The sequence below is a fragment of the Pyricularia oryzae genome, chromosome 3, assembly GCF_000002495.2.
Source record: "Pyricularia oryzae 70-15 chromosome 3, whole genome shotgun sequence".
In the NCBI taxonomy this organism is placed as follows: Eukaryota; Fungi; Ascomycota; class Sordariomycetes; order Magnaporthales; family Pyriculariaceae; genus Pyricularia; species Pyricularia oryzae.
Genome location: NC_017849.1, coordinates 1,499,778 through 1,524,502, shown reverse-complemented (window position 1 = coordinate 1,524,502; position 24,725 = coordinate 1,499,778). Strand labels below are relative to the sequence as shown.

Below are 24,725 nucleotides of genomic sequence, written 5' to 3'. Positions count from 1 at the left end.
CAGACCGCCTCCGCAAAGCCGCAATGGACCCATTACCACAACAGAAAAGAGAGCCGCCTCCGCCAGAAGAGATCAACGGAGAACCAGAGTTTGTGGTCGATAAAGTTTTAGCGTCCCGATTATTTGGCCGGAGTAAGATATTGCAATACCAGGTCGCATGGCAAGGATGTGATCCAGACGACACGTGGTACCCGGCTGAAAACTTCAAGAATTCAGCGACAGCCCTTGACGACTTCCACAAGAAGTACAAAGATGCCGCAGGACCGCCGAAGCGATTGGCAATCTGGATAAAAGCCGCTGCCGAGGATAAGTTGGACGAACCGAATCAGGAGGATAACGTGGCGGAGCATGGAGAGTTGAACGGTAAAAGGAAAAAGCGACGACATGGTTAACTTGACAAGAGCCTCGCATGATCTCCTGCGTCGACATACGAGGTTTGGAAGGGGGTAGTGTGACATTTGGACCATAAGATCACCAGACCCTAACCCTGACCCCTGACCAACGACCCACCAGGGTGATACCTTTATCGACGTCGCGTCAAGCTCAGAACTTTGTTTGTTTCCTTTCCTCTCCTCAGAGTAGAATCTTCGTCGATAGATGCCAATAGACTAGCTTCCGTGCTATGCTTACCCTGGCCGTGACAAGGATGATGGTCGGATCTCATAGCCAGGGCTCAACAAGACGCGTCTAGCGCGGATACTTAATCATATCAATCTAGGTACCATCATCAGTTCAATCACAATCGTTCCAGGTGAGATACAAAACCTCAGGGTTATGAAGCCAGCGCGTTTGCTTGGTCGTGTAATTAGACGTCACGTTATAGGTATCTGAAAAAGGGTTTGAAAGATGGCAGAAAAGAGTAGGCACAAAAACAGGAGCAACCAGCGGACCAGTTAGATTTGTCAAATTTGATCAAGCCGCAAATCCACTTCACTGCTGGCAGCCCGACACCCATGTCGTTTGTTTGCCTGTTGATACTTTTCCACGCGTAGGACTGGAGGAGCAACGCGAGTTTACCTCTCAGCTTGATCTCACCTTTCAGCTTTACTGCACCTCTCTTCTCGTCTTCTTCACACTCCAGGTCCCAGACGATCACCACTGCCCTTTCGTTTGCCTCACCTCGACCCACAATCCACTCCACGTCAACACTGCTCCCCTTTTCTATTGCCCACGTTTGTTTTACTCGACTGATACTTCATCACTTGCCACCTCACCTCGGACATGTCCTCGACGGGTGATGCTTCCGGCGAGGAATCCTCGTCCGAGTACGATTCTCTGTCAGACGAGGAATTCATCAAGGAAGAATCTGTCAGCCCAGAGCCCGAGAGCCCCAAGGAGTTCCCAAAGACGGGATTCAAGCTTCTCGACCCAAACATCAAGATTGAAGAGGAGCGCTTTGCGTATTATGACTCGGGTATCTTCTATCACGTCCACATCGGTGATGTATTGAACGACCGATACCAAGTCATCACAAAGCTTGGCTACGGCTCCGTGTCTACCACATGGCTCGCAAAGGATCTCAAGTAAGTCTCAGTTGCTCCAAGTTAGTATCACGTACGTAAGGATTCGCTGACCATTTGATCAATGGTCCACCTCCCGTTCTAGAGAGCATCGATACGTCACGCTCAAGGTCTATGTCCATGGCGAGTCGAGCTCCGAGTTCAACTGCTACTATCACCTGACCAGCAGCGGCCTTGTGTCTGAGAGTACTCATCGTGGCCGACTCTCCATTCGGATCGCGGAAAGCCGCTTCCAGGTGTTTGGACCAAAAGGCGCGCACGACGTCTTTGTCCTGCTACCCTTGAGCCTCTGCGTGAGAGCTCTGCAGCTTCAGCTGGAGGACAGATTATTCCGCGAGGCGATTGTCGTGATGATCTCTCAGTCGGTTCTTCACGCCCTCGACTACCTTCATACTCATGCCAAGGTCATTCACTGCGGTGAGTTGGGATCTCCAACCCGATAAATGGCACCTACATCTCATATCACTTGATGTCTTTGCTGATTTCCCTCTTTTTGAACTGATACAGACGTCCATGGTGGCAACATTCTGCTCAAGTTCAGCGACGACTCTGCCGTCTCGCTGTACGAGCAGGTCGAGTTCAACAGCCCATCGCCAAGAAAGATTTGCCCCGATGGTCGTATCATCCACACGAGCCGTCAGATCTACAACTCTCGGCCCACTGCCATTCTTTGCGACTTTAGCAGCGCCCGGATCTGCCGGCTCGACCAGCCCCAGACCGGCCTGCCGCCCATGCCTGAGCAGTATCGACCTCCCGAGGTGATTCTCGGCATGGAATTCGGCTACAAGATTGACATGTGGTGCTTTGCTATTGCAGTAAGTCTTTGATCTTTCTCTTTTTGTTTTCTTCTTGTCTACCAAGACCTTCCTCTACTTTTCTTGCCACTTGAGACTTTAAAAGAAGAAAAATACATCTAAGTTCTAACTTTGCCCCCGCCAGACCTTCCGCATGCTCACAAACCGCTCCATATTTCCCCTCTACACCGAGGACGACCCTCTCAACGAGGCTCGGCACCTCGCCGCCATGCAGGCGCTCATGGGCCCCCCTCCCTTGAGCTTCTACCAAAAGAGCGAGAGGGCGCACCTCTACTGGGATGACAACTGCGAGTGGGTCGGTCCCGTCGACCTCTTCCCCTCCACGTTCACCCTGGAGAGCATGCTGCCCAGACCCCTGCAGGGCGAGAAGGCCGTCCTGTTCTTGGACTTTATGAACAAGATACTCCGCTGGGAGCCCGAGGAGCGCCTCGATGCTGCTTCTGCTCTGAAGCACCCCTGGGCTCACCGCCACTCTACCGAGAACGGCCTTGTGCCCATTGAGAACTGAGACATGATGGGCTCCAATGGAGAGAGCTACAGAATCTTGACTCTTCATGTCTGTGGGGTGGAATTTTCTTTGTTTTTTTTCCTATTTTACTTTTGAAGCATATGGGGGATCCATAACATATTCATGGCATTGCATGGTGTTCATTGGCGTCGGCTCTTTGGACTTTTTATTGCATGGCGGACCCCTTTCGTCTTGGCAGCTATTTTTGCTGCTGCAGTTTTCTTCATTGGGGTTTCCGGTTCGACCTCTTTGTACGCTCGGCTTTTTCTTTGCGGACTTGTAGCATTGCTAGCCTGAGGGTCAGCAATCATGGAACTTTCTTTCCTGTACTTGTCTCTGAGAAGCACGACGCTAGGTAACGGCAAGACAGATTGATCATCCACGGCAGGATCTCAAGTTAATCTTCCTGCTTATCACTTTTCACAATACAAATGGGACGTGTTATTTTCGAGAAACGTATGGTATTGGTGACTTCAATGACTCTAGCAGCCCCAAACAAAATCTTGATGCTCAAGATGAGCAGCGAAAGAAAACTTTATACATGCAGATGCTCAAACCCTAGGTACAACAAATTGAGAAGAAGAAATAAAGATCTTGCCTTAACCAAGGCTCCCAAAATCGCAACAACTTGTGCAATCCAGCCCGTCACAGGTGTATATGGTCCTTTAGCAGGTGAAGACAGGAGGGCCGGGGATCTGGTACTTGGTGACGACGGGCCAGTAGATGCTCAGGGTGACGCCGGGGTCGCTTGACTAAACGACAAGAAGGAAGCAACTGTTAGCTCAATTGCTCCACGTAATATGCAAAAGCAAGCATCCCTCACAGGGAGTAAGATGGGTTGTACGAACCTTGTAAGCACCGGGGAAGCTGACGGTCGACGACGGGGTCTTGGTTCCAGTGCCTCCGACGACGTTGATCTGCGCGCACTCCATGTAGAACTGGGCGCCACCGGGGCTGCCGGCGCCGTGCAGGGCCAGCATCTCGGCACGGAGAAGGTATTGACTATGAAGCAAAATATGGAGTCAGCATCACTCGGGATCGGGGGGAAAACAAAAAGATTAGCAAAACTTACCCAGGCGCAATGCACTGCGGGATCCTGATCTTGTGCTTGCCCTGGCCCTGGATGACCTTCTCGGTACCCCAGAGGCCCTGGCCACCGTCGGGCAGGCCGTCCTCCTGGATCTTGAACCAACCGCCGCCGATCCCGCTGTCGGTGGCGGCGTTGCTGACCTTCTTGAGGTAGGCCATGGTGGGGCCCTTGTGGCTGCTGTCCATGATGTCGTTGGGCGAGGTGCCGGTGGTCGAGAGCATGTAGCGCCAGACGGCGGTGACGTCCTGGCCGGCCTGGACCGTGATGACCTTGGAGGTGGACTGGGTCGGGTTCGGGTCGCCGTTGCAGGCCATCGACATGCTGGTGACGTCGGTGATGGGCCCGTTGTACGACGGCACGCGCACGCCCTGGCCGACGCCCTGGTTGACGCCGCCGACCTCGAGCGACGAGAAGATGGTGTGCGCGGACGCCACGCTGGCGGCGCAGAGGGTGAGGATGGTGGTCTTCATGTTGGGCTCGCTGAGGTGGTGGTGGAAGCGCGGTGAGAGCAGGGTTGGCAGGGGAAGTTGCAAAGGATGAGACGAGGCTGGCGTTTCTTCTTCTTCATGCAGGATGGATGGCGGATGTGAAGATCACTTTTATATCGCACAAAAAGGGACAACATCGTCCGCTTCTGAGGGGGGTTAGTATCCAGAAAACCCGTCAACCCTCCATCTCGCATGGGCCTGCCGGCCTTGGCCGCCTTGTTTGCCGTCAAAGTGTGTATGGAACCACAGAGTGTCAGATATGACCAAGATTCTTGGGACGCGGCCGCCATAATAATCCCAATTAAGATGCGAAATGGCCAAGTCGGTCGCCCAGACCAGCAAACAGATGAAGCGCCGGTCCCCACCCAGGTACCAGCGCTGGGGAATTGGTGTCAGTAGTCCAATGCGTGGGGGTTTGCTCGGGCAGCTGGATTCTTCTCGGTTTGTCACAAGGGAGGCCAAGCGTCATGAACGACTTCCGAAAGCGGCAGTGGTCGGAGCGAGCGAGTCCGGGGAGCAGACGGCTGGCGAGGCCGAAGATCCTAGCGCGGGCCAATCCAAGCCGTTGGGTCCCAATATGGAGTGTGCCGCTGGTCTTGGCGGCCTGTTTCGTTCCGGGGTTGTGGCCTGCTGCTTTCATTTGTCGTCCGTAACTGGAGAAAAAACTGCGGAGCCCTAATATATGCGACAAGCTGGCCATTGCCACCAATCGGGATGCTTGGCGCCAGTGCAAGTAGCACACATCTAATTTATCTTGACGGCAGATGTCTCCCATTCGATCAGAGACATGACCATAAAAGACAGAGCGATCGTCATCGTCGTTCGCTTGCACATCGAATGCGTGTTGCCGACGCGTACTCGCAGAATGTGTGCATGCGACACCCCGAGATCACGCGCGGGTTTTTGTTCTTTTGTCTCGTGCATGCATTGGACGCCTCTTCAGCCTCGATAAAAGCTGCCATGGGTCCGATTCCCTGCAACCTCGGCGGCGACTGCCGTCGAGTCGATCTCCCTGTAGCCACCAGTCGGGCCGGCGTGGATCTCGAGACCCCGGTACTGCCCGTCCATCTCCTGCGGCGGGCCGGGCTTGATGGTCTGGTGCCATCTGCCCTCGGCATCGAACACGCCGCCGCATGGTGACTTTGGGGGCGACTGCGACCGCCGCTCTTCCATCTGCCTCGTGGCGTCGCGGGCCCGCCGACGCTGCACGCACACGAAGCCAATGGCACCAATGACTATTATCGCCACCACGCCCGAGCCCACGGCGACACCTATCAGGGCCGGGGTAGAGATGCCAGAGGAGTCGGACGGCTGGTTTGGGGCGCGAGTTGGCCTGCTTGTTGGTGCGCCAGACGGCGTGGATGGCGTGGTAGAATTTGCTGATTGCAACAAGTCACTCGGCACCGTTAGTCAGACGGTCTAGAAATCACAATCCAGAACAGGGTCGAAGGGCTCAAAGAAGTCCGATTAGAGGCCACAGAAGAAAAGAAAAAAAAAAAAAAAAGAGTAGTCACCCACCAGCATCATGCGAGCAGTCGTAAACCATGGCGCACGTCCACCCGTCGTATACATACAACTTCTGGCTCGGCGTGAACCAGCAGTTGAACGGCGAGGGCCATCCGTTGCTCCCCGTGCCGGCAAAAGCGCCGACCTCGACCTGCGGGCCCAGCTTCGCCGTAAAGGTGACGTTGGTGAGCGTGAACAAGGCCGACGTCGTCGCGCTGGGCCACACCCTCGCCTGTCCGTTGGGTGTGTTGGGAACAGTTGCGACGTCCACGGGCGTGGAGTCGGGCACCCCCAGATAGTACGCCATCTGGGAGGAGACCAGTTCCGCGTCGTTCTTGCAGTCGCAGAGCGCGACGTGCTCCCCGGACCGGTCCTGCGCACCCGCCGTGGCGCCGAGCGCCAAAAGCAACACTGCACCCAACCACATACTTTTTTTCTTCTTATTTCTTCCTTGGTCTTTGTTAATCTTCGTAGGGCTGAAACCCCCTCGATACTCGACTCTTATTCCTTCGCTCGTATACAGGCTATACCGGGCCGTTCCAAAGGGTTGCAGCTGGAGACATGAACGACGGAGGGTTTTTGGTTTTTGAGAGCTCACGATAGGCCTGCTCGTATAGCCTTATTTCTCCAGCTGGCCCGTTGGGTAGTATGGGAGAACAAAATAATAGCCCGGCAGGCAACAGCCCACTCCCTTGCCCTTCTCCTGGGCCCCCAGAACTGGGAGTTTGTGGGTAATTTTAACCGCCAAGAGAGGCGCAGAGGGGCCCCCTTGCCGTCCAGCTGAATCCATCCACACGTTTTTTTGCCGAATCAAACGGTGCAGCTGAGGTAGGGTCGCAAACTCGCTAGAAATTCCTCTTTCCTGTCATTCGCTTATCAGATTGGGGAGGCAGATGCCGAATGGTCCTCCGTGCTAGCGGTTGGGGTCCGGGCCGGCCACCGCTCACAGCCAGTGGATGCAGTCTTTTCCATTTTGGTTCACCCCTGCCGGATGACAGACATGGATTTCGGTGCTTATTCTCCATATTTGAGGTTACACGGGCGCATGTGTCTTACTAAGACCAACCCGACAGTTCGAGGAGGCTAGTATTGATCGTTTTGGTTCCATTCGCAGCGGATAATTAAAGTATATTTGTAGCAATATGTACGGAGTATACATGTACGTTGTTGGAGCCATGAAGGGACTATCATCAAATGACGCTCCCTTGTATGCACAGAAAATCGCTCACAGGACCCGCCGGTGGTTGGATAGATAGAGAGGGATATAATGATCGTTGTGGTAAAACGGTGTAGGTGTATGTGAAGTTGAAGCTTCGTAATTGGTTTCAAATTACATTGGTAAAGTACTTCGTATTTGATGCAGGCATGTAAGGTAAGGTAAGCATCTACACCCTGCTCTGACCACCTCTTCGGTAGTGCCGACTGCAGTTTAGCAGTCAGGCTGGAATATGATTGAGAGAGCAGAGTGAAGTCGACAGCTAGCAGACACACATCTTCGGCGAGCAGAGCTTGATTGAATGCCAAGATGCCTTTTTTCATGGGGTGGAGAAACTCTATTAAAAGGCGCACATAGCGACGGGTGCAGAGAGCGGTGAGATTTGATTCTACCACGAGTCTAGACCAGTGTAACCTCAGGTCGTAGGCGAGCAAGTTAGCGAGTATTTTCTTCAATTCTTTTTCTTTCTTTTTCTCTCTCTGCGTCTTGTGGCTTCTTTCTAATTACACCTTATCTCCCATTGCCATGGGTTCAGCGTGCTCACGGCATGTCTCGATCCAAGGGACCAATGCGCCGAGAAAGCAAGTTAACATGCGGACGCACATGGCCGAAAAACACCGCAACTGGAGACCCCACTGATGGGCGGGCTTGGAGCCGAAAACACTAACGGTTCATCGGCTTATGGGTGTACTGTAGAGACGATGGAGTATGCGCATCGCCATATGGAATGATGAGATGGTATGATGGTTCCTGGTGAATTTGAGCTGATCACGATTGATAAAAACTGAAATGAAAGGCTACGACGAGTAATAGACAGATGTATAGTAAGCAGCCTGCATTATTGCACCCCTTGCCGTGTGCGCGCGCTGTCTTGCTAGCGTGTGCCAAGCACAAGAACTAAAACCGGCCCGTGCTCTCCCACACTCACACGTCGCAGTTGGAAATCAGCCAGCTTTGCTCAGCTTCAACTTGTTCTGGCGACATTTCAAAACCTCAAACATGTACCCAGGTACACTTTGAGCTGCCACCAACACAGCTAGACTGCTACTCGACTGTCCCATATACGCAACAGCTGCAAACGTGCAGCCCAATCCGCGACCGACCATGGCTCCGAAAAGCCGCTCCCGCAACCACCCCGCAACCCGCTGACCTCGAACAAATTGCGCGCAATCAGCCCCCACGTCGAAGCAACGCGGCCGCCACGAGCCCGGATTAGCCAATACAACCAACCGCTGGAGCGATGACCTAAGAAGCACGTAGCCTGCCGCCATCTGACATTGCTAGTGACATCGACACGGGGCATCGGCGCACGAAATCCCCCCCCTCTGGACACCTCTAACCACAACCGGCTCAAGGGGCGCGGCTGGCTGGCGACAGTAGCAAACTGCCAGAGTGTGCAGGTCGCTCGCGTTGAAGGTCTAACCGGCGCAGAGACGCGACAGAGCTTACTAGGATTATGCGCAGGGACCCGCGTTACACGAGGGGCCAAGGTTGAGCTTTTCCGACTCCGCGTTGCCTTCTCAAGCTCGACGCGGCCGAACCAGATATACATGGCCGTTCTCTGCTGGTTATAAAGCGGAAGCTGTCGCTTCAGCTACAAACGCCGTACGCGATCCCGCCCTCTGACCGACGACCTCCTCGCAGGTTCTGGGTTCAAAAGGCAGACAGAGGCGCACAGTTGCCAGCCGCGTTCAACTATACCTGGACACGCAATGCCTGATCTCAACCTCTCGGTGACTATGTATCTACATTCCTTGTGCCTCGAGACTCGACAGCCATAGACCCAGCCGCGTCATACCCCACACTACCCGCCACAGTGATCGCGCCAGGCGGTGCGACTCTTTCGAAAAGAGATCACGGATAGACAAAAGAATGCACTGTCCTTGGTCAAAGAAATGCCTGTTTGCGCGTGCGCGCGGTGGCTCTCTACTCCGTCCAATACACAGGACTTGTTTTGTTCGGGAAAAAGGTGAACTGCGCTGTCGATCAAAGGCTTGAGGACTGCAGCGGCCATATCCCTCAGGTGATCGACCCTAGCTTGTATATGTGACGTACGTAGTCTGATAGTATGCAGATTTTCCTTCAAGTAGATCATAAATGTCGAGGTGAGTCGATCGTGGTTTCACTGGCTTGTAGTACGTTCGACGGTCTCGTTTGATCGACAAGTCGCCAGCAATAAAATCGAAAACAAGCATCTACGCAGCAGCTGGATGTACACTACAAAAAGCTTATGAGACAGTACGCTTCGGAACATTGCTATTCTCTTCCAGTCTTCTGGAATAACCCTACTCTAGTACCGAAAAAAGACATCTTTGTATCTAAGAATCTTAGTCTTGTATTATTTATCCATGATGGTAACCTATGTCCATATCCCCAACGCCTGCAATGAACTAGAACAGGGCGTTCGGTGATTTCGCGAGAGCTCCCTGCATGAATCAAGATCGAAATCGCAAAGAGAGCTGAGCAATAATAACAAAATGAAAGCCTCGGCGGGATATCTTACATAGGAAAAAAAAAGAAAAGAAAAAAAAAAGACGAACGCTCAAAGACATTTGGGCTCCTCATGGTGGACTGTGGCCCCCGGAAACTCTCAAATCGATGGGCATACATCGACCAGCAAATCTTGTACATGTCGAGATGCCAGAGTCGTAAAGCTGAATGTCAGAAAAGACAAACAAGAATAAGAATTAAAAAGTGAGACCGCATGGCCTTTTTCAGCGAGAGTCCCAGCTCATCCAGCCAAACAACGATGCGGCACTAACCATCGTCAGGATAGTGAGGAAGGAGGCGCCCGCCTTGTCGCCCGAGGTGATCTCGCTAAGGGTACGATCATTGCTCTTGGGTATGCCGGCGTTGGGGTTGCCTTGGCTAGTGCCTCCATCCTTGCCGGTCAATGGAGCGGCAACCTCCGAGACTAGCAGGCTGGATACGGCGGCGAGGGCGTCCATGCGTTCGCCGGCACCGGTGGTCTTGTCGACGCTCGGGTCAATGTAAGTGCCTCGAGTCCAATAGAAGCCACAGGCGCGACCCGTCGGACCTCCGGTGCACTGCTTGATACACGCCTCGGCCGACTTTTTCAGTGCAGGGATGACGGTGGCCGCAGTAAAAGGCGCAACCTGCGTCACGACCGACATCCAGCGGTGCACGTAGCCCTTGAAGGACAACATGTCGGCGGTGCAGCCGCCCGGGGTTGTCTCGCAGGGCAGCTCAAACGCGGCGCCGTCGGCGAAGAAGTCACGGAGCAGTGACTCGGTCAACTTGGTGGTGGCTGTTTTCCACTTTTCGTTGCTCGTCTGGTTGTGATGAGAGGCGACATGGGTTAGCTCAAGTCTCCTGGCTCGGTTGCGTGGGGTGATAGTGCCAAGGCGGGTGCCAAGTGATGCCAAAATATTTGGCGGGCGCCACCTTGTGGTGCAGTGGGGAATGATGGGCTTGGCCGCGTCTTGCAGTAGAGGGGTCTTGATGAAACTGAACTAGGGTAATGGAGAAAAACATAAAAAAAGAAAACATAAACAAAAGATAATCTAGACTACTTACGATATTCCACAGGAACGCAGTTGCCTGGGTAAGGACTGCAATACTGTACGAGAACTGAGCCTTGTTGATGTCGGTGCAGTTGTGCTCTACATGGCCACCATCGTATACCTTGTATGTATCGTGGTCAATGTAGTTCACACTCCAAAGCCAATCGTAAGTCTTCTCGGCGGCATCAGAGTAGGTTGTGTTGCCTGTGTAACGAGCCAGTCTCGCTCCAAGATTCATGTAAATGGCGTTGGCAATCGCTAAAAAAACCAGAGTCAGCCGTGTTAGCAGTCGCGCGATTCTAAATCACACGTAAAAGACAATTGCAATGAAGTCGGAAAGATTCGTACTGTTCTTGTAGTCGTATCCCGCGTTCAACGGTGGGATCTGCCACCTCATGCCGCCGCCACACTTGTCGTCGTGTCGCTCGGGGCTGTTCTGTGTCGTCCAAACGGCCTGCGCCAGAGCCAGCCACTGGGGCTTGTCTTTTGGTGGATTCGGGAAATTGGTCTCTGCGGCGAGCATCGCCGTCATGCCCCAGAAACCCTGGTCATCATTTCCGAGCGATGCACGCTTGGAAAGAGGCTGGAAGTCCGCGTTTTCTCCGACTTGGTACAGTATGCCTTGCGTCACTTCATCGTTGTACTCCGTGTGACCGGTGAAATGCCAATAGTCAATCATGGTGCCCATGAGTGCACCGCCCTCCCACCAGTAGTAGTCGCCCTTGTTTTCCGAAGGAGGGCCTGGCAAGATACCTGGCTCTTTGCCGGTCTGGTTGCCTGGGTAGAGGGTCATCAAATCGTAGGCAAGAGTCGTTGTGGAGTCCTTGATCTCTTCTGCGAGAAGGGTAAAAGCAATGTTAGCAGACCATGGCGGCACAAGTCGTACGGCAACGGTTTTCGCTGGATTCTTTTGGACGACTCGACGTACGAGAACTTGAAATTTTGTAAAACTGTGCGTTTGCAATAGGAACAGCGGCCAAAGAGAGCGTCGCTGTCAGACAGCGCGCAAGCTTATGGAGAGCCATGATTGCGCAGTGTACGTTCCTGAATGAATGCGCTGTTTTCGATTGTTGGGTGTCGATGGAGAATCTCGCACTTTTCCGGACGCCCCCGGGAATAAAAAGATAGGGATATTTCGATGCTTCCTAGCCTAGATGAAAAAAGAACTCTGGTCGAGGATAATAGTGGCCTATCCTATAGTCCTCGAACTCGAATGAATGTAAACGAGTGTTGTGGGTTCAACAGTGAAAGACTGCAGTTGGAATGCTGAGCGAAAGGGTGAGCGGTGGGTAACGGGGAACGAAAGCTGGGAGTGGTCCCCTTGTGTGCGAAGACCCGCCAAAGTAAGAATTGGTGCCTCAAGCTTTGCCTGATCCTATTCTCCATGCGTGGTAGAGTAGAGACGACAGAACGGGAAGCGGGTAGGCGTTACGACTCAGGGGTGGCCGCTAAACTAGGAAATGACGTGGGCGCAAACCTAGGGGGCCCTTGGTTCTCGTGTTCAGCCGGGACAAGCACCGCCACATTTCCGCGTGAATCCAGACTTTTCACCACCGGCTGTAGATTGCTGAGGGGTCTCGCCTTTCCCGCCGTTTCTTCATCAATTCGAAAAGCAAAAGAATCCTTCACCAATCCTTTGCTCGCAGTGGCTGTGCATAAAAAAAATATGGATGGTAGCTTGCACTTCAAACACACTAAATAGCTGGAACTCATATTTACCGGCGTCAAGACACGGACTTGATCGCCAAGCAATCTCGGCGATGCCAATCAAATGCTTGGCCCTGAACAAGCTTTTCCAGTTTCTTTCACAGGGCTGTGCTTCTTTTGGATTAATTGCATTTTTTGCGACAATGTCAAGTCTCATTCTTGTGAGGCCTCGATGCAAGACAAAAACAATACATGTTGAAAATAAGGAAAAAAACATCTCCGTCAATCTTTCGTCCGACCGCCGCCATCTTCCATCTCAATTATGCTCGACTCTAAAAACAGGTTGGTGCGCAATTGACTTACGCATGGCTGCCGTCACACCGTGTTCTCGGGCCTTTGACACTGGGCTACAATCGGTTAATAGCCTGGGGTTGAATTGGCTCCGGACAGTGCAAACTCTGGACGCATCAAAGGGATGGCAGGACCCAAAAAACTGTACCTGTTTGGACTGTGGAGTTCGGATCAGCAACAACTCGCGCCTTCGGGGCCTGGTTCTAAGGTTCCTTTTCTACGCGGTAGAAATAAGATGCACTACGGTACATTCGTCCCGTCCAAGCCGTTGTCGATCGCATTGGGCTGGCCGTTTCGCCTTGGCACGAAGCGCACTTCTCACTTGTTTTACTAGACGATTGTTATAAGCCGATCTCCGCCAACCGGTTACATGTGCGCCAACTACATTAGCCAACGAACGGTACGTACTGTGTACGTAGCATCGTCTAGCGTCGCTCTGTTTCCACTTTATCGAACTTTATGCAGCATCGTGAAGCCTTGGGGTGCAAATAATTTCGCCATGACAATGCACACGCCGACCACCCCGCAAAAGTCAAATTGCGCACACTCTTTAAGCGATGTCACGTACTAAATACGGTTGGTGTAGAGTAAATGTTATGTCCCTCTTGCTTTCCATTGCAGCCAGTACCGACAGTACAAGCTTATTTCCCCCCGTGCAGGCATTGCCAGCTAGCTCCTGGCGCACGATCGAAAAGCCCGACACCTCAAGACGAAACAAGCTTTCCCCACACCAAAAGCCCACTCAAGACAGCAACTTCTTGTTCGCAAACCCAACCCTCATCTGGCCCATGTCGAAAACCACAAACTGCGCCTTGAGGAGCACGTCGCCAAACACATTAATCCCCAGCCCGGAGCTCGACTGCAGGCCGCCGTAGCACATGCTGTCGTCGTACTGCCAATACCGCATGTACCTTCCCGGGACCACGCCCACGATTCCCCCCACCACGAACCTGAAGTCCGGCAGCGCCGACGCGCACGGAAACACCCATGAGCCCCAGTACCGGTCCACCGCGGCCCCAGCCACCTGTGCGTAGTACATCTTGACCATCCACTCGGGCAGGAGGAGCAGCGTCGTGCCCGTGTCGACGATGGCCGCGAAGGGCCTGGCCAGGTACGGCCCTGCGCTCCCAACCCCGAACCCAGACGCCCGCACCTCCCACCACGGACGGGCCGGGATCACGGGTGCCCAGCCGATCGCACCCGTGTACTCGTTTGGGTTGACGAAGCCGAAATTGTAGTTTCCGGGCCTGCCGGCCCGCAGGTTCGCCGTGAAGACGGGCGACGCCAGCTTGTCCTTGATGTTGTCGGTAAAAGTCTGCGCCCGCTGCGGCCGCACCGTGTTGGCCCAGCTCATGCCCAGACCCATCAGGCCCGAGATCCACGGGTCATCGGTGAAGGACCTCGACGCGTACGTAGCCGACTCCACCACCTGCGCGTCGAACCTGGCCCCGCCGAGCTGCACCCGGTCCGTGTAGGCGATGCCCGAGGCCCCCGAGCCGTCCCCGTACGCGATGGACCACGTCGCGTTGGGGATGAGCTTGCTCGTTGTCGAATTGTGCGGTGAGTAGACTGGTCGGCCGTTTTGCTGGTCGGTGGGCGTGTCTGTCGACATGACCCATCTGAAAGAAAGAGTCAGCAAGTGCCGGGTTTGTCCCTTTGGTTCGTAGTGTGAAGGAAAAGACCTTGCAGATCTGCAGACCCCGTATCGATGGCGATGTTTATACTCTGTGGCGGTGTACCAATCCTAATGGCTGACATATATTCAATGTCATAAGGGGCCGGCGGTACGGCCAGTACAGACCCAAACATGTTGTTCCCTGAATTGTACAAAATAGCCAAGGTTCACGTGTAAGCTCCCGTTCATCTTTGCCTCGCAGAATCTCAACGGCGTGCACGCCAAATACGTACGCTGTCGCAACTTGGTCCGAATCCGCGGATTTATCTCCACCGCGGCACGCAGCCTCGGCGGCAGGGTTGCATTGTACTTGGAAAATGCATGGAGGAGAGCGTCCAGTCCCGTGCTCTCTTTGAAGTGCTTGTTTTTCTGTTGCGGGATGGTGAATACACCACCTGGTATGGCATTCTCAACTGGAGAGGCGGCAGCGAGAGCAGCAATGGACACTACACCGGCAATTCCCAGTAGATAATGCATATTTAGGTGACCTCGGGGAGCATAGAAATGGCTGGTGAGAAGATTGATCGGCAGGGCGATGGGAGGGCCGGCGAGGCGATCAAGAGCGAATAGCGATAATCGAGATTGACGGCCATCTTCGGCACTCAGTCTCCAGCGTACAGTTGGTTCGTTTTTATCAGGCTTGAGAATGGAATGGCACCATAGAGACGCGTCTTGAAGGGAGACAACTCATAAAGCTGGGCATTCCACCCGACCGCGTTGAGACATGTGCACCTGTGGCCCGGAGTGATCTGGCCACTGGTCGCCCGACTATTCTCCAGATACTTCAAACGAAAATGGCCAATAAGATGACGCGCCATGGGCAAAACAACGCAAAGCGATGTAAGCAAAGCATAGATATGCAAAACAAGAGCTGCCGACACCAACGCCTTCACAGCAATGCCCCTAATCCCCCAATACCAGCCAACCACATTCCCGGAACGCCAGTCTCAATCGGAAATCGCACCATCAAATAAATCGTCCCCGCCATAATCCGTCCCGGCATTGCCACTCTCATAAAGCGATTCGGTGCCCTCCTGCACGGCAGTGAACCGATCAATCATCTTCTTGTCCGGTCTGAGGAAAGGGATCATCCCTTGGGTGACGGGAGCCGGTTGTCGCCCCCCGGCCATTGCTTTGATCAGCATCAACTGCGCGCCCGCGATCTTCCACACAAATGACGAGTTCTTTTCGACGTGGTACTTGAACGCCATGGAGGCTTTAAGAAGAGCCCAGGTTGTCTGTTCAGGGTGTAGGTAGGATTGCAACAACATAGCGACCGTTTTGGAGCGAGGCAGAGACCTGTGCAAGTGAACAGCGGGCTTGATGTCGAGCCAGGCTTCATATACCTCGTTAATCCTCCTTCGGTATTCGCCTCTTGACCGATCGCCGTCCCTGGCCCCCGCCATCACCTTCTTCCAAAGTACTGCCACCGCGTTGATGTCCGACTTTAGCGCATCAAGCAGCTTTTCCACTGACTTGGACGATCTCATGCCGTCCCAATAGTTGCAAACTTCCACCAGGTCCTTGTCCCAGTGATGTGCTTTTTCACCCGACTTGCTTTGAAGTGATTTGCTAAAATCCCCCAACTCCTTGTCAATGAGTGGTTTGGCCACTGTAAACTTTAAGTGATCTATTATGTGCTCCGGGAGCCTGGTCCCTCTCCAGCTATTCTCCTTGTATAGTGGGAGTTCAAGAAAACCGGGCCCGGGATGGAGCTCCATCTGAAGCCGTCGCCATGATCCTGCATCGAACACAATCCCCTGCTTGCCCTGGTCGACCAAATTGCTCACCAGGGTGCTGAGTAGAACAGCCACGGAGTCGTTGACATTCTTCCGCTTATAGCAAAGCCTTTCCTTGAAGTTGGTGCAAATGCCCAGAAAGTTCTGCCGCATGTTGAACTCGAAGCCCCGCGCGATCATCTCGCCTGTACCTTTTTCTAGCCCCAATTCTCGTACCAAATCTGACATAGTTCCTGGGATCTTACTTAGATAGCCCTGTCGGAACAGATCGGGAGAATCGGGGACTGCAGCATTTTGGAAATTGTCAACAATTTTACTATCCCAGCAAACCCAGGCGATATCGCCGTCGTAATCGCCTCCGGACAACCTGTCTGCAAGCGCGACGTTCCCATTTCTAGAAAAGACGATAACATCCTTGAGATCCTTCAACTCAGGCCTAAACACTGCTTTAACCTTTTGGATATCGCTAACGTAATGTGCCGGCGATCGAGCAACCAAAACTTCTTGGTCGTTGAGTAAAGTACCGGAAAAGCCATCGCAGGTGAATTTCTCAGAGAAGCACAGATGAACCTCGCCCTCGGGTACCACACCCCAAAAGTCGACAACCATTAAAGCATAAGTCGACATTCCAACTTTAATGTTGAGCTTCTCTCTGAGGGTTTCACATTTTTGTTTTTGAATGTTCCAGGCAATGTCCTGGAGGTATTTCTGTCCTCTGGGATTAAACCCAGCACGGACCATCTCAGCCATGACGTCCTCGTCACGTTCGGGCAAGCCGCCAAGGCGAGGGACTTCAAACGAGGTGTTACCTAGGCCCTGACGATGATTGGAGTTCTCGTGGACCCATTGGAGAAACTGTTGGGGTGAACGGAGAGCAACCTGCACGCTTTCCAATTCAGTGCGGAGACTTGTACGGAGCAGTTCGCCAATGGAGTCCCGCATCCCATGCTTATGTTTACTGCGATCGTGGAGGACCGGCAGGAACTGGAGGTTCAGACTGGCGGACCGAAGGGGCTTTGCATGCGTTTTGATCTCCAGTGTACGGTGATGAGAATCCGCAGACGTGCAATTCCATTTTCGCTGCGAAGGGTAGGTTTTTATCCACCTGTCGTCGGACTGGTCAAAAGGATCAATTATCCACATGCCTTTGGCACTCCCAAGCCTACCTTGCACGGCACAGGGTAAATCTTGAATGCCCAAAATTTGTTGGACTTCTCGAGCGACACTCCGAGACATAAGGCCGATACCGTCATTCATGACGTTACCAGCAGGGGACATTAGATCATGCTCTTCGGCGTGGATCTCCAAGGGTGCAAAAACCACAGTTGGGTGAGTTCTACTCAACCCTGAACCGAGGTATCCTGTTAGTGCGAGTCATGGCAATGGAAATCTCCACCTAACGCCTCTGGATACGTACCTAGTTGGATGCGAGAAAACAACTTGGGCCATGGCTGGCGCTGGTTTTTGACAAGGTCGAGTTGCAAAAGCCAATTTAGCATGCTGTGGACTGGGAGAGCCGTCCGGGTGAAGAGATAACCAGAAAACGACGCATTTGCAGCATGGTGGTGTGACTGGAAGCGATTCCCATCCTCGGCAAAAAAGTAGATGCGATCCTTGAAAACCGGCTTCGGGTCGGGTCCAAGGCGGACCTCCCTGGCAGGTCGCCTATACCCAGCATCCTTTGTGAAGAACGCTGCCCATTTGCAGCCGACAAACCTGTGTTTGCCATGACATAACCAATTGTTCAAAGTTGGAAGCAAATCGGGATCCTTGATTGACGAGGCGTTCGAAGGGGACAAAACCTCGAGAAAACGATCTTCGCCAAAGCGTCTACCTAGACGGTGAGATTGTTCTATTGTAAACGCTTTGAGCTTTAAAATGAAGAAGGCTCCAGTCGGGGCAGGGTTGCGGTCCAGTTCAGCAGAAAGAACGATTTTATCAAAATTCTTCACTGCCGCATTCCAAGCATCTAAAGAGCACTGCTCTGGAAAGGCCTTTCCTTGAAATAGGGGATGCTGGTACAAGACAGACCGGAGGGTTTTCTGGTTGTCCCAGCTTTGATCGTAAGCTAAGCCTTTGATGTCGCTAAGTTCAATGTTGCAATGTAATGCAATGCGCGTCACTTCCCATGCGATGGCTAGTGGAGCGGAATGGAGCCATTCTGGTAGGCGAGCTGGGAATGGTTGTTAGTTTGTTCGAAGGGAGCGAGAAAAGAGGAGGAATTATATATGAAAATAGAAATAAAAAAATCAACATACGCCAAACCAGGTCGAGACGATCTTGGAGGGCGCGTTGGGCGGCATTGAGCCTTAGCTCGGGTTTACTCGGGTCTGAAACAAGACTTTCTGGGAAGCTCGATAAGATAGGACTTGACATGTTCCTTGCATCTCGCTTATCGGACTTGGGAAAACATTCATGGGCCTCTTCAAAGGCCTGAGCCTCATCAGAGTTGGGCTCAAAATCAAAGTCAGCTGGCTCTCTCTCCAGGAGAGCCTTGGAACTGGGCCTCAATACATGTTTGGTTTCCTGCGAAGACGCTTCGGCGGTTGTCTGGGTCGCCCCGAAGTCCTCGCCCTCGGAGAAGATAGAAGGCGCAATCGATGTACGGCTCGTATTGGCTGATTCCTGTTGCTCATCAGACTCTCTTGCTGTCAATGTTCTAGGTCGTGGCCCTCTTCCTGGTCCTGGCTTCGCCAAAGCACGCGTTTGCACGACGTCGAGTTTGTGCAGCTGTATTTTCCTGCAGCGCTTGGGAGATATGTCCTCGCCCTCGTCGTCATTTGATAATCGTTTAGACCGGCGAGGATGGGAATGTTTGTCCGACTCGGCCAGCTCTGGACTACAGCACTGATGTAGCACATCTTGCAGCAACTGGCGATCATGGTCCTGACTACGTTCTAGCCGATTCTTCCGCCTTATGCAGGTATCAAATCTGTTCAGCACACTCTCAATGCTGCCTTGAGAGTAGAGCAATTGTAGTTTGTCGTATATAGCATCTGAGAATTCAGGAGGTTTTCCTTTTCTGGGTTTGGGCGATCGGCTGCGAGTCGGGATTTCGAGTGCGAGGTCGTAGAGTTCGTTCAACCGGGTCATGGCAGCAACAACGTCGGCTCGCGCTATTTGCGCACCTGTGGGCTGAGGCCTACTCATGGCGGCGACTTTCACTTAGGCGCCAGCGCCCAAGTCCCGCGACTGTTCTAGTTGGGTTTCCAGCCCTGTTGTTAGCCTGTACATGACTTTGGTGTATGCGAATCAACCGAACACAAATGCACGGACCGAATGAATGGCGTAATTTGAAAGCTACCAATGGCTCTGCAGCTACATGCAGACGCGCAGACAACGATCGCACCCTCCTCGACCTACCCGCCAAGGTGGCGATAAGTCGACCCAAGGCCGTCTGATGGATTGGACGAAGTCGAGGGTCGTTGCTCGCTCGGGAAGCGTCTATATAAGGTTTTAATTATACTTTGTGGTAGTGAACTAGCAAGACTAGCAAGCAAAATTGAAAGCGGAACTGAGGGTGGCAAAAAGGAGCATGGAAGTTCCCTTCTTGAGGCGGTTATTTGGCGCGCTTGTAGCCGCAAGAAGTGCTCGTTGGTTCGGTATAATTGAGGTGGGTGTCGTATCGTGGATTGGATTGGATTGGATTGGGTCGACTTTTGGAGGGGCGGCAGCAGGGTATTGATGGCGGGACAAACGGGAGTCTTGACATTTGCGAGTTTTCAGCTCCAACAATTTGACGTCTCAAAACCAAAGCCCCACTTGTTACCTAATGCGACTTGGCGCCATATTGGCAGGCCAGCCAGGCAGGCAGGCAAGTCCCTGCTCTCCAATTGTTTCGTAGAAGGAACCCGTACTACATGGTACATCCACAATGCCGCGAACCAATGCTGCAGATGGGCGGATGCCCACCTCTTGTTCTAGGTCTAGTACCGTAGTAGAATCGCGATGCTTTCCCCGCTTCCTGCACAGGCCACACAATCGGACGGCTTGCTCGGCACGCAGGGAAGAGGGGACTACCCAGAATTCACTGCGACGACGTCGGTCTTTAGGTTTGGTCCTGCCCATCATCCAATCCAATCCTGTCTGTCTGCTTGGACCTCTTGTCGCAATGCTCCCCTGGAGCTTTTAGCCGTTCGTTGCCCGCCACCCCTTGACGTCGCAACCTACCAAGGTAGATACCTAAGGTCCAAAAATTTCGTAGTAAGCGCCCTCGATTGACTCTTTCAAATGCCAAAGCTGCACTCCGCCACCTCGGACTTCTATCGGGGTTCAAAACGACCACCATATCTCTTTCCTTCCCCACGAGGTCAATTACGCGCAGGCGACAAGGTGCACACCCACCGTCCGTCTCTCGGCTTTGTTGCGACCAGCTGCTAAGGTGTATCGGCCTGCCCAGGTAGTTAGCTAGCTCCTATTGTCGGCCACCGCCAACCCGGGGAGATGGCGGGTCAGAACAGTGCCAGTCCCAATATCGATGACTTGACTCCTGAGGAGGCCAGTCGAATCATTCACTCGCATCGAAAGGTGCGCTACGGTATGTTGTTAATTTATTTTGTTTTCTTGTTTGTTTCGTCCCCAATCCTTCCCCTATACTTGCTACACTTATGGAGTTTCATTGTTTTCTTGTTCCTATCCTTGGTATGTCTCTATCCTCTGCGTGCCTCGATTTTGCTTTTCTTTTTCTTCTCCGAGGCATCTTCGTTCCCCTGGTCCTCTTTGTCTTCCTGTTGGTATACAGGCGTGTCCTACCTGTTATGTTGCATGGATCTGTTGCCGGTCCTGTTCCGGTCCCGACTCCTGCATCCATCTCTACGGGCCGGGGTCTTCGGGCCGGACAGACCCCTATCCCAAAGCATCTCAGCCAACCCCTGAATATCTTGATCGGCCGTCTCTTGCAACACACCATTGCATACTGTGTACATACCTGCAGAGTCACCCAGACCCACTCTCGTTGACAGTGTGTCATGACTGGGCTGAGAACATAGTGGACGTCGGAACTCATCAATTGACATTTGCCAAAACCATGGCACGCCAATAGGAACTGCATGCTGGCCCTGTCGACAACGCAAGGTATGCAGACCCCGCAGTATCGTCTCATTGGCATACGACTGACACACCGAAGGTAAAATGTGACAACAAGCAGCCTTGCGAGAACTGCGTCAAGCGGGATCATGCACAGCTATGCTCCTACAAGCCCAACCGCTCAGGCACGCGTGGATCCATCACATCGGAGAATGCTCCTACGGGCAGGAAACGGCCGCGCTCGCCAGAAGAGGAGGATGCCCAGCGGACTCCTCTTGACATTAAAAGCGAGAGCAGCACTGGGGTAGCTGCTTACGGTAAGCGGCACCAGTCGCCAAGTGCGGATGAGAATTCTACTGGTTACTTATATGGCTTTCACTCGGCCGTTACAGACGACGAGGGCGGTGACACCTCAGAAGGGTCAAGATACCTAGGACAGAACAGCATACCTGCCATCCTCAGGGAACAGCTGCCTGCTACCGAGCAGCAGGATGAGTCAACACACATTCGACAGGACATGCGGTCAATCTTGGGACTAGACACATCGGCCCCTTTTCCTCTCATGTCACCGAGGCATATGGAAAAGCTTACGCTGGACATCACCACGGAATTGCCCTCTGATAGAGAGGTGATGAGGTGGGTGAACCCTCGTTGCAGTTCATTGTCGTCAACTGTGCCCCGACCACCATCGGCGATGATAGGCGTTTGTGGCCATAGGTGTATCTCTTGGAACTTCACTAACTTGTGATTAGACTTTTCCGAACATACAAGGAGATTCCACAACAGTTTTGGGGCTTCGTTATCGATATCAATGACGTAGAGAGTCGGCTACTTGTTTACCTTGAGGACCGAGCCAAAAACGCGAAAAGCAACTCCAAGGCCACCAAGCCAGTGTCTGCCTCGTGGCTTGCAATATTATTTGCAATACTTGCTGTTGGCTCACAATATCATGAGTCTCCTTACCACATCCGAACTGCCAACTCGCAGAAATACATCCAGATCTCGTTCCATTTCTTGAGGATAAGTAACTTCCTCCTCAGGTAAGTTTCGCTGCTATCAGATACGACTGCGACTTGCTCGTACTAACAGCCCTGGGACAGACCGAATTTTGACTCGATTCAGGCATTGCTAATGACGAGCTTTGCGCTACTCAACGATATGAAGGCCGAGGCCTCTTGGGCTCTCCTGGGCTTAACATGTCGCCTGGCTCAGTCATTGGGTCTTGACAGGACGTCGACCAACAATGAAACCGAGATGGCTTCTGAACTTTCCGACAGGGAGCGTGTCAGGCGAACATTATGGTATGTCGGAGGTTCTAGGACGGGAGCTGTTGCTTTTTAATGAACGCACTAACTGAAGATTCACACCAGGTGGAAATGCGTTTGGCATGACTCCTTGATTTCATTGTCCTTTGACAGGTATGTTGCTCTGTCGGATGGGAACATCCTCCACTTGTGATCTGGCCCGTCTCTGGTGTTCGAATCTAATTTACGTACAGGTCACCCATGACAAATGCGGGATCGGTGCGGATACCAATGCAAAATCCCAAAGCTGGCGGCTGGGGATACCTGGAGACTATGTGCCACTTGTGCAAAATCATCTCTCAGCGCCTGAACCCCGAGGCACTTGCAGCAGCGTCCTACGATACCATCCTCGATAACTGTGAAGCAACAGAAAGATTACGAGAACAGGTCGTCCCTGCCATTCGTTCCAAGGAAGCTTGCAGCTCTGCGCTCGATCGGCTCCAATACTTTGCCATCCGCCTCCATACAGCTTTCGTCGTTTCTGTCTGCTGCAGACCGGCGCTTCATCGTGGCTGCGATGAGGGAGAATCGAAGCTGACAAGCTCCCAGAAACGATCACTGGCCGAGAAGTGCAAAGTCAACCTTGCCGAGACAGTACGCATGTTTCTCGCTATGCACCAGCTATCTGTTATTCCGACGCGATCTTGGGCTTTTACCTACCACGGCCTGTCGTCAGCTGTTTTGTTAGGCATCCTTGGTGAGACAAAGGCCGACCCTGAAGTCCGCCAACTCCAAGGTGATCTCATCGCAGCACTCTCAGCCACTGCAAGCAAGGAGAAGAGTCCAACTGGCCCATACATACCACCGTCAGACAAGGACATTGAGCTCTCTGGTCCGCTGTCGCGAGCGCTCACAGCACTGCGGAACATATACGATCATGGAACAATCATCGGTGCTGGTCTCAGGAGGGAACTCAACAGTGGCTACGCCTCAGGGGCGCGCACACCGCACAAACCCAACGGACACTCGACGGCACCTACCGCACCGAACGCGGCCTCTGCCGGGAACGGCACTATTAATGATCCGCAGGTTATACTCGAAGGTGTGAGCACAACTCTCGATCCGCATCAAGGCGCCGCCATTGCCATGACAGAGATGCAGAACGGGAACGCGGCAATGCCGCCGTCTGCGGAATACCCGGCGTATGTACAATTAGCCCCTTTGCAACACCAGCGGCAAAATCCTGACGGCAACAACAGCAGCAGCAACAGCAACAGCAACATGACCTATTTACCGACACTCCAGGACCCCTTGTCTACGGAACCGCCGCTCGTCGATCCTTCTACCTACATGTCTCCCATGGATGTCTACGATCAGATATTCTGGGGTGGGTATCAATCCTTCTCCTCCTCGCGTCAAGGTTTTTGCGATTATGCCCTTTTTACCCCCTTTTGACCTTTTCGTTGCGTCTTTTCTTTTCTCGTGGTCGCCGTCCCTTGTCCCCCGTCCCCCCGGGGTCATTTTAAATGTTTGCTAACTCGCGTTCAATCATTTCACCAGAATCACCAGAGCCATGGAACACAGGCGTGGACGCGATGAACTTTGACTTTTTGGCCCAGCCGCCCCCTGGTCAACAGCAACAACAACACTTTTATTTTTAATTAGCCGGCCACCACACCCTATCGAGGGTATTTGGGTCGGCTGGCTCGCATATTATCGGGGATCTAATGCCAAAGACTATGTGATACTACATTTATTCACCGTTGGGAGTTTAAAAAGGGGATTGGATGGCAAGAAAACTTTTTTTGATAGGCTTCTTGGTGATGATGAAATTCAAAAGTACTTTTTCTCCATCATGCATACTGTCCTTTGACGCCGCAACGTATACTTTGTCCTGCTTTCGGGGGCTACAGTCACCTATCGGAAGCCGCCGGCAGCCAACCACGAGTTCACGTCTCGCTTTCTACACAACGTTGATGGAGCAGTCACACAAGCCTTGGCACTCAGTCGGTGCCAATGACGGCAGCAAAGAGACATTTTCTTGGGGACGTAATGGGAAACATTCCAATTCCTGACAAACTTAACAACAGCAGGCCCAGCCACATTGCTTTCTGCACCCTGAATGAGGCCGGTGAGTCGCATGTTTGTGATTTGGTAGTCTCTCACCAGCTCTTGTGGTGTTGCCGGGACTGCCCGGTAATAATTGACGAGGACTAGCTGATACACGCACCACATGATCTTTGACCCAATAGTTTATCTTTGATATGGCATGTAGCAGCCGGGAATTTGAGCTACCTATTTGGCTTCAAAAAGATCGGACTATGTCTAAGTGACAAGTCATTGGCCTCGGCCCTGAATGGGGATCAGATCTCCAGTG

At 52.8% G+C, this 24,725-nt stretch overlaps 9 protein-coding genes across 9 annotated transcripts; 3 read left to right on the top strand and 6 right to left on the bottom strand.

Annotated features, from left to right (window-relative positions):
* Window positions 1-1,221: 1,221 nt before the first annotated feature.
* MGG_07687 (CMGC protein kinase) lies at window positions 1,222-2,843 on the top strand (the record flags this gene model as incomplete). The annotated part of the gene is made up of 4 exons (XM_003711583.1): window positions 1,222-1,523; window positions 1,606-1,937; window positions 2,028-2,335; window positions 2,460-2,843. 4 exons carry the CDS (start codon window positions 1,222-1,224, stop codon window positions 2,841-2,843), a joined length of 1,326 nt encoding a protein of 441 aa, XP_003711631.1.
* A 665-nt stretch (window positions 2,844-3,508) lies between these two features.
* Window positions 3,509-4,403, bottom strand: MGG_07686 (endoglucanase II; the record flags this gene model as incomplete). The annotated part of the gene is made up of 3 exons (XM_003711582.1): window positions 3,509-3,595; window positions 3,692-3,845; window positions 3,916-4,403. 3 exons carry the CDS (start codon window positions 4,401-4,403, stop codon window positions 3,509-3,511), a joined length of 729 nt encoding a protein of 242 aa, XP_003711630.1.
* A 331-nt stretch (window positions 4,404-4,734) lies between these two features.
* MGG_07685 (uncharacterized protein) lies at window positions 4,735-5,100 on the top strand (the record flags this gene model as incomplete). Its single annotated transcript, XM_003711581.1, has 1 exon — window positions 4,735-5,100. The coding sequence occupies one exon, from the start codon at window positions 4,735-4,737 to the stop codon at window positions 5,098-5,100; it is 366 nt and encodes a 121-aa protein (XP_003711629.1).
* A 260-nt stretch (window positions 5,101-5,360) lies between these two features.
* MGG_07684 (uncharacterized protein) lies at window positions 5,361-6,354 on the bottom strand (the record flags this gene model as incomplete). Its single annotated transcript, XM_003711580.1, has 2 exons — window positions 5,361-5,800; window positions 5,940-6,354. 2 exons carry the CDS (start codon window positions 6,352-6,354, stop codon window positions 5,361-5,363), a joined length of 855 nt encoding a protein of 284 aa, XP_003711628.1.
* Window positions 6,355-8,087: 1,733 nt separating this feature from the next.
* On the bottom strand, window positions 8,088-8,695 carry MGG_16689 (uncharacterized protein; the record flags this gene model as incomplete). The annotated part of the gene is made up of 2 exons (XM_003711579.1): window positions 8,088-8,388; window positions 8,484-8,695. 2 exons carry the CDS (start codon window positions 8,693-8,695, stop codon window positions 8,088-8,090), a joined length of 513 nt encoding a protein of 170 aa, XP_003711627.1.
* A 688-nt stretch (window positions 8,696-9,383) lies between these two features.
* On the bottom strand, window positions 9,384-12,536 carry MGG_13455 (uncharacterized protein). Its single transcript, XM_003711578.1, has 4 exons — window positions 11,596-12,536; window positions 11,016-11,501; window positions 10,681-10,925; window positions 9,384-10,436 (listed from the first exon to the last, which is right to left on the bottom strand). The coding sequence occupies exons 1-4, from the start codon at window positions 11,690-11,692 to the stop codon at window positions 9,858-9,860; spliced, it is 1,407 nt and encodes a 468-aa protein (XP_003711626.1). The 5' UTR covers window positions 11,693-12,536; the 3' UTR covers window positions 9,384-9,857.
* An 871-nt stretch (window positions 12,537-13,407) lies between these two features.
* Window positions 13,408-14,817, bottom strand: MGG_13454 (podosporapepsin; the record flags this gene model as incomplete). The annotated part of the gene is made up of 3 exons (XM_003711577.1): window positions 13,408-14,284; window positions 14,365-14,482; window positions 14,574-14,817. 3 exons carry the CDS (start codon window positions 14,815-14,817, stop codon window positions 13,408-13,410), a joined length of 1,239 nt encoding a protein of 412 aa, XP_003711625.1.
* A 470-nt stretch (window positions 14,818-15,287) lies between these two features.
* On the bottom strand, window positions 15,288-19,229 carry MGG_13453 (RNA-dependent RNA polymerase; the record flags this gene model as incomplete). Its single annotated transcript, XM_003711576.1, has 3 exons — window positions 15,288-17,425; window positions 17,497-18,252; window positions 18,338-19,229. The coding sequence occupies 3 exons, from the start codon at window positions 19,227-19,229 to the stop codon at window positions 15,288-15,290; spliced, it is 3,786 nt and encodes a 1,261-aa protein (XP_003711624.1).
* A 938-nt stretch (window positions 19,230-20,167) lies between these two features.
* Window positions 20,168-24,179, top strand: MGG_07681 (uncharacterized protein). The gene is made up of 9 exons (XM_003711575.1): window positions 20,168-20,616; window positions 21,121-21,152; window positions 21,205-21,740; window positions 21,857-22,144; window positions 22,205-22,405; window positions 22,475-22,522; window positions 22,603-23,550; window positions 23,608-23,735; window positions 23,909-24,179. Exons 1-9 carry the CDS (start codon window positions 20,523-20,525, stop codon window positions 24,007-24,009), a joined length of 2,376 nt encoding a protein of 791 aa, XP_003711623.1. The 5' UTR covers window positions 20,168-20,522; the 3' UTR covers window positions 24,010-24,179.
* The last annotated feature ends 546 nt before the right edge of the window (window positions 24,180-24,725 follow it).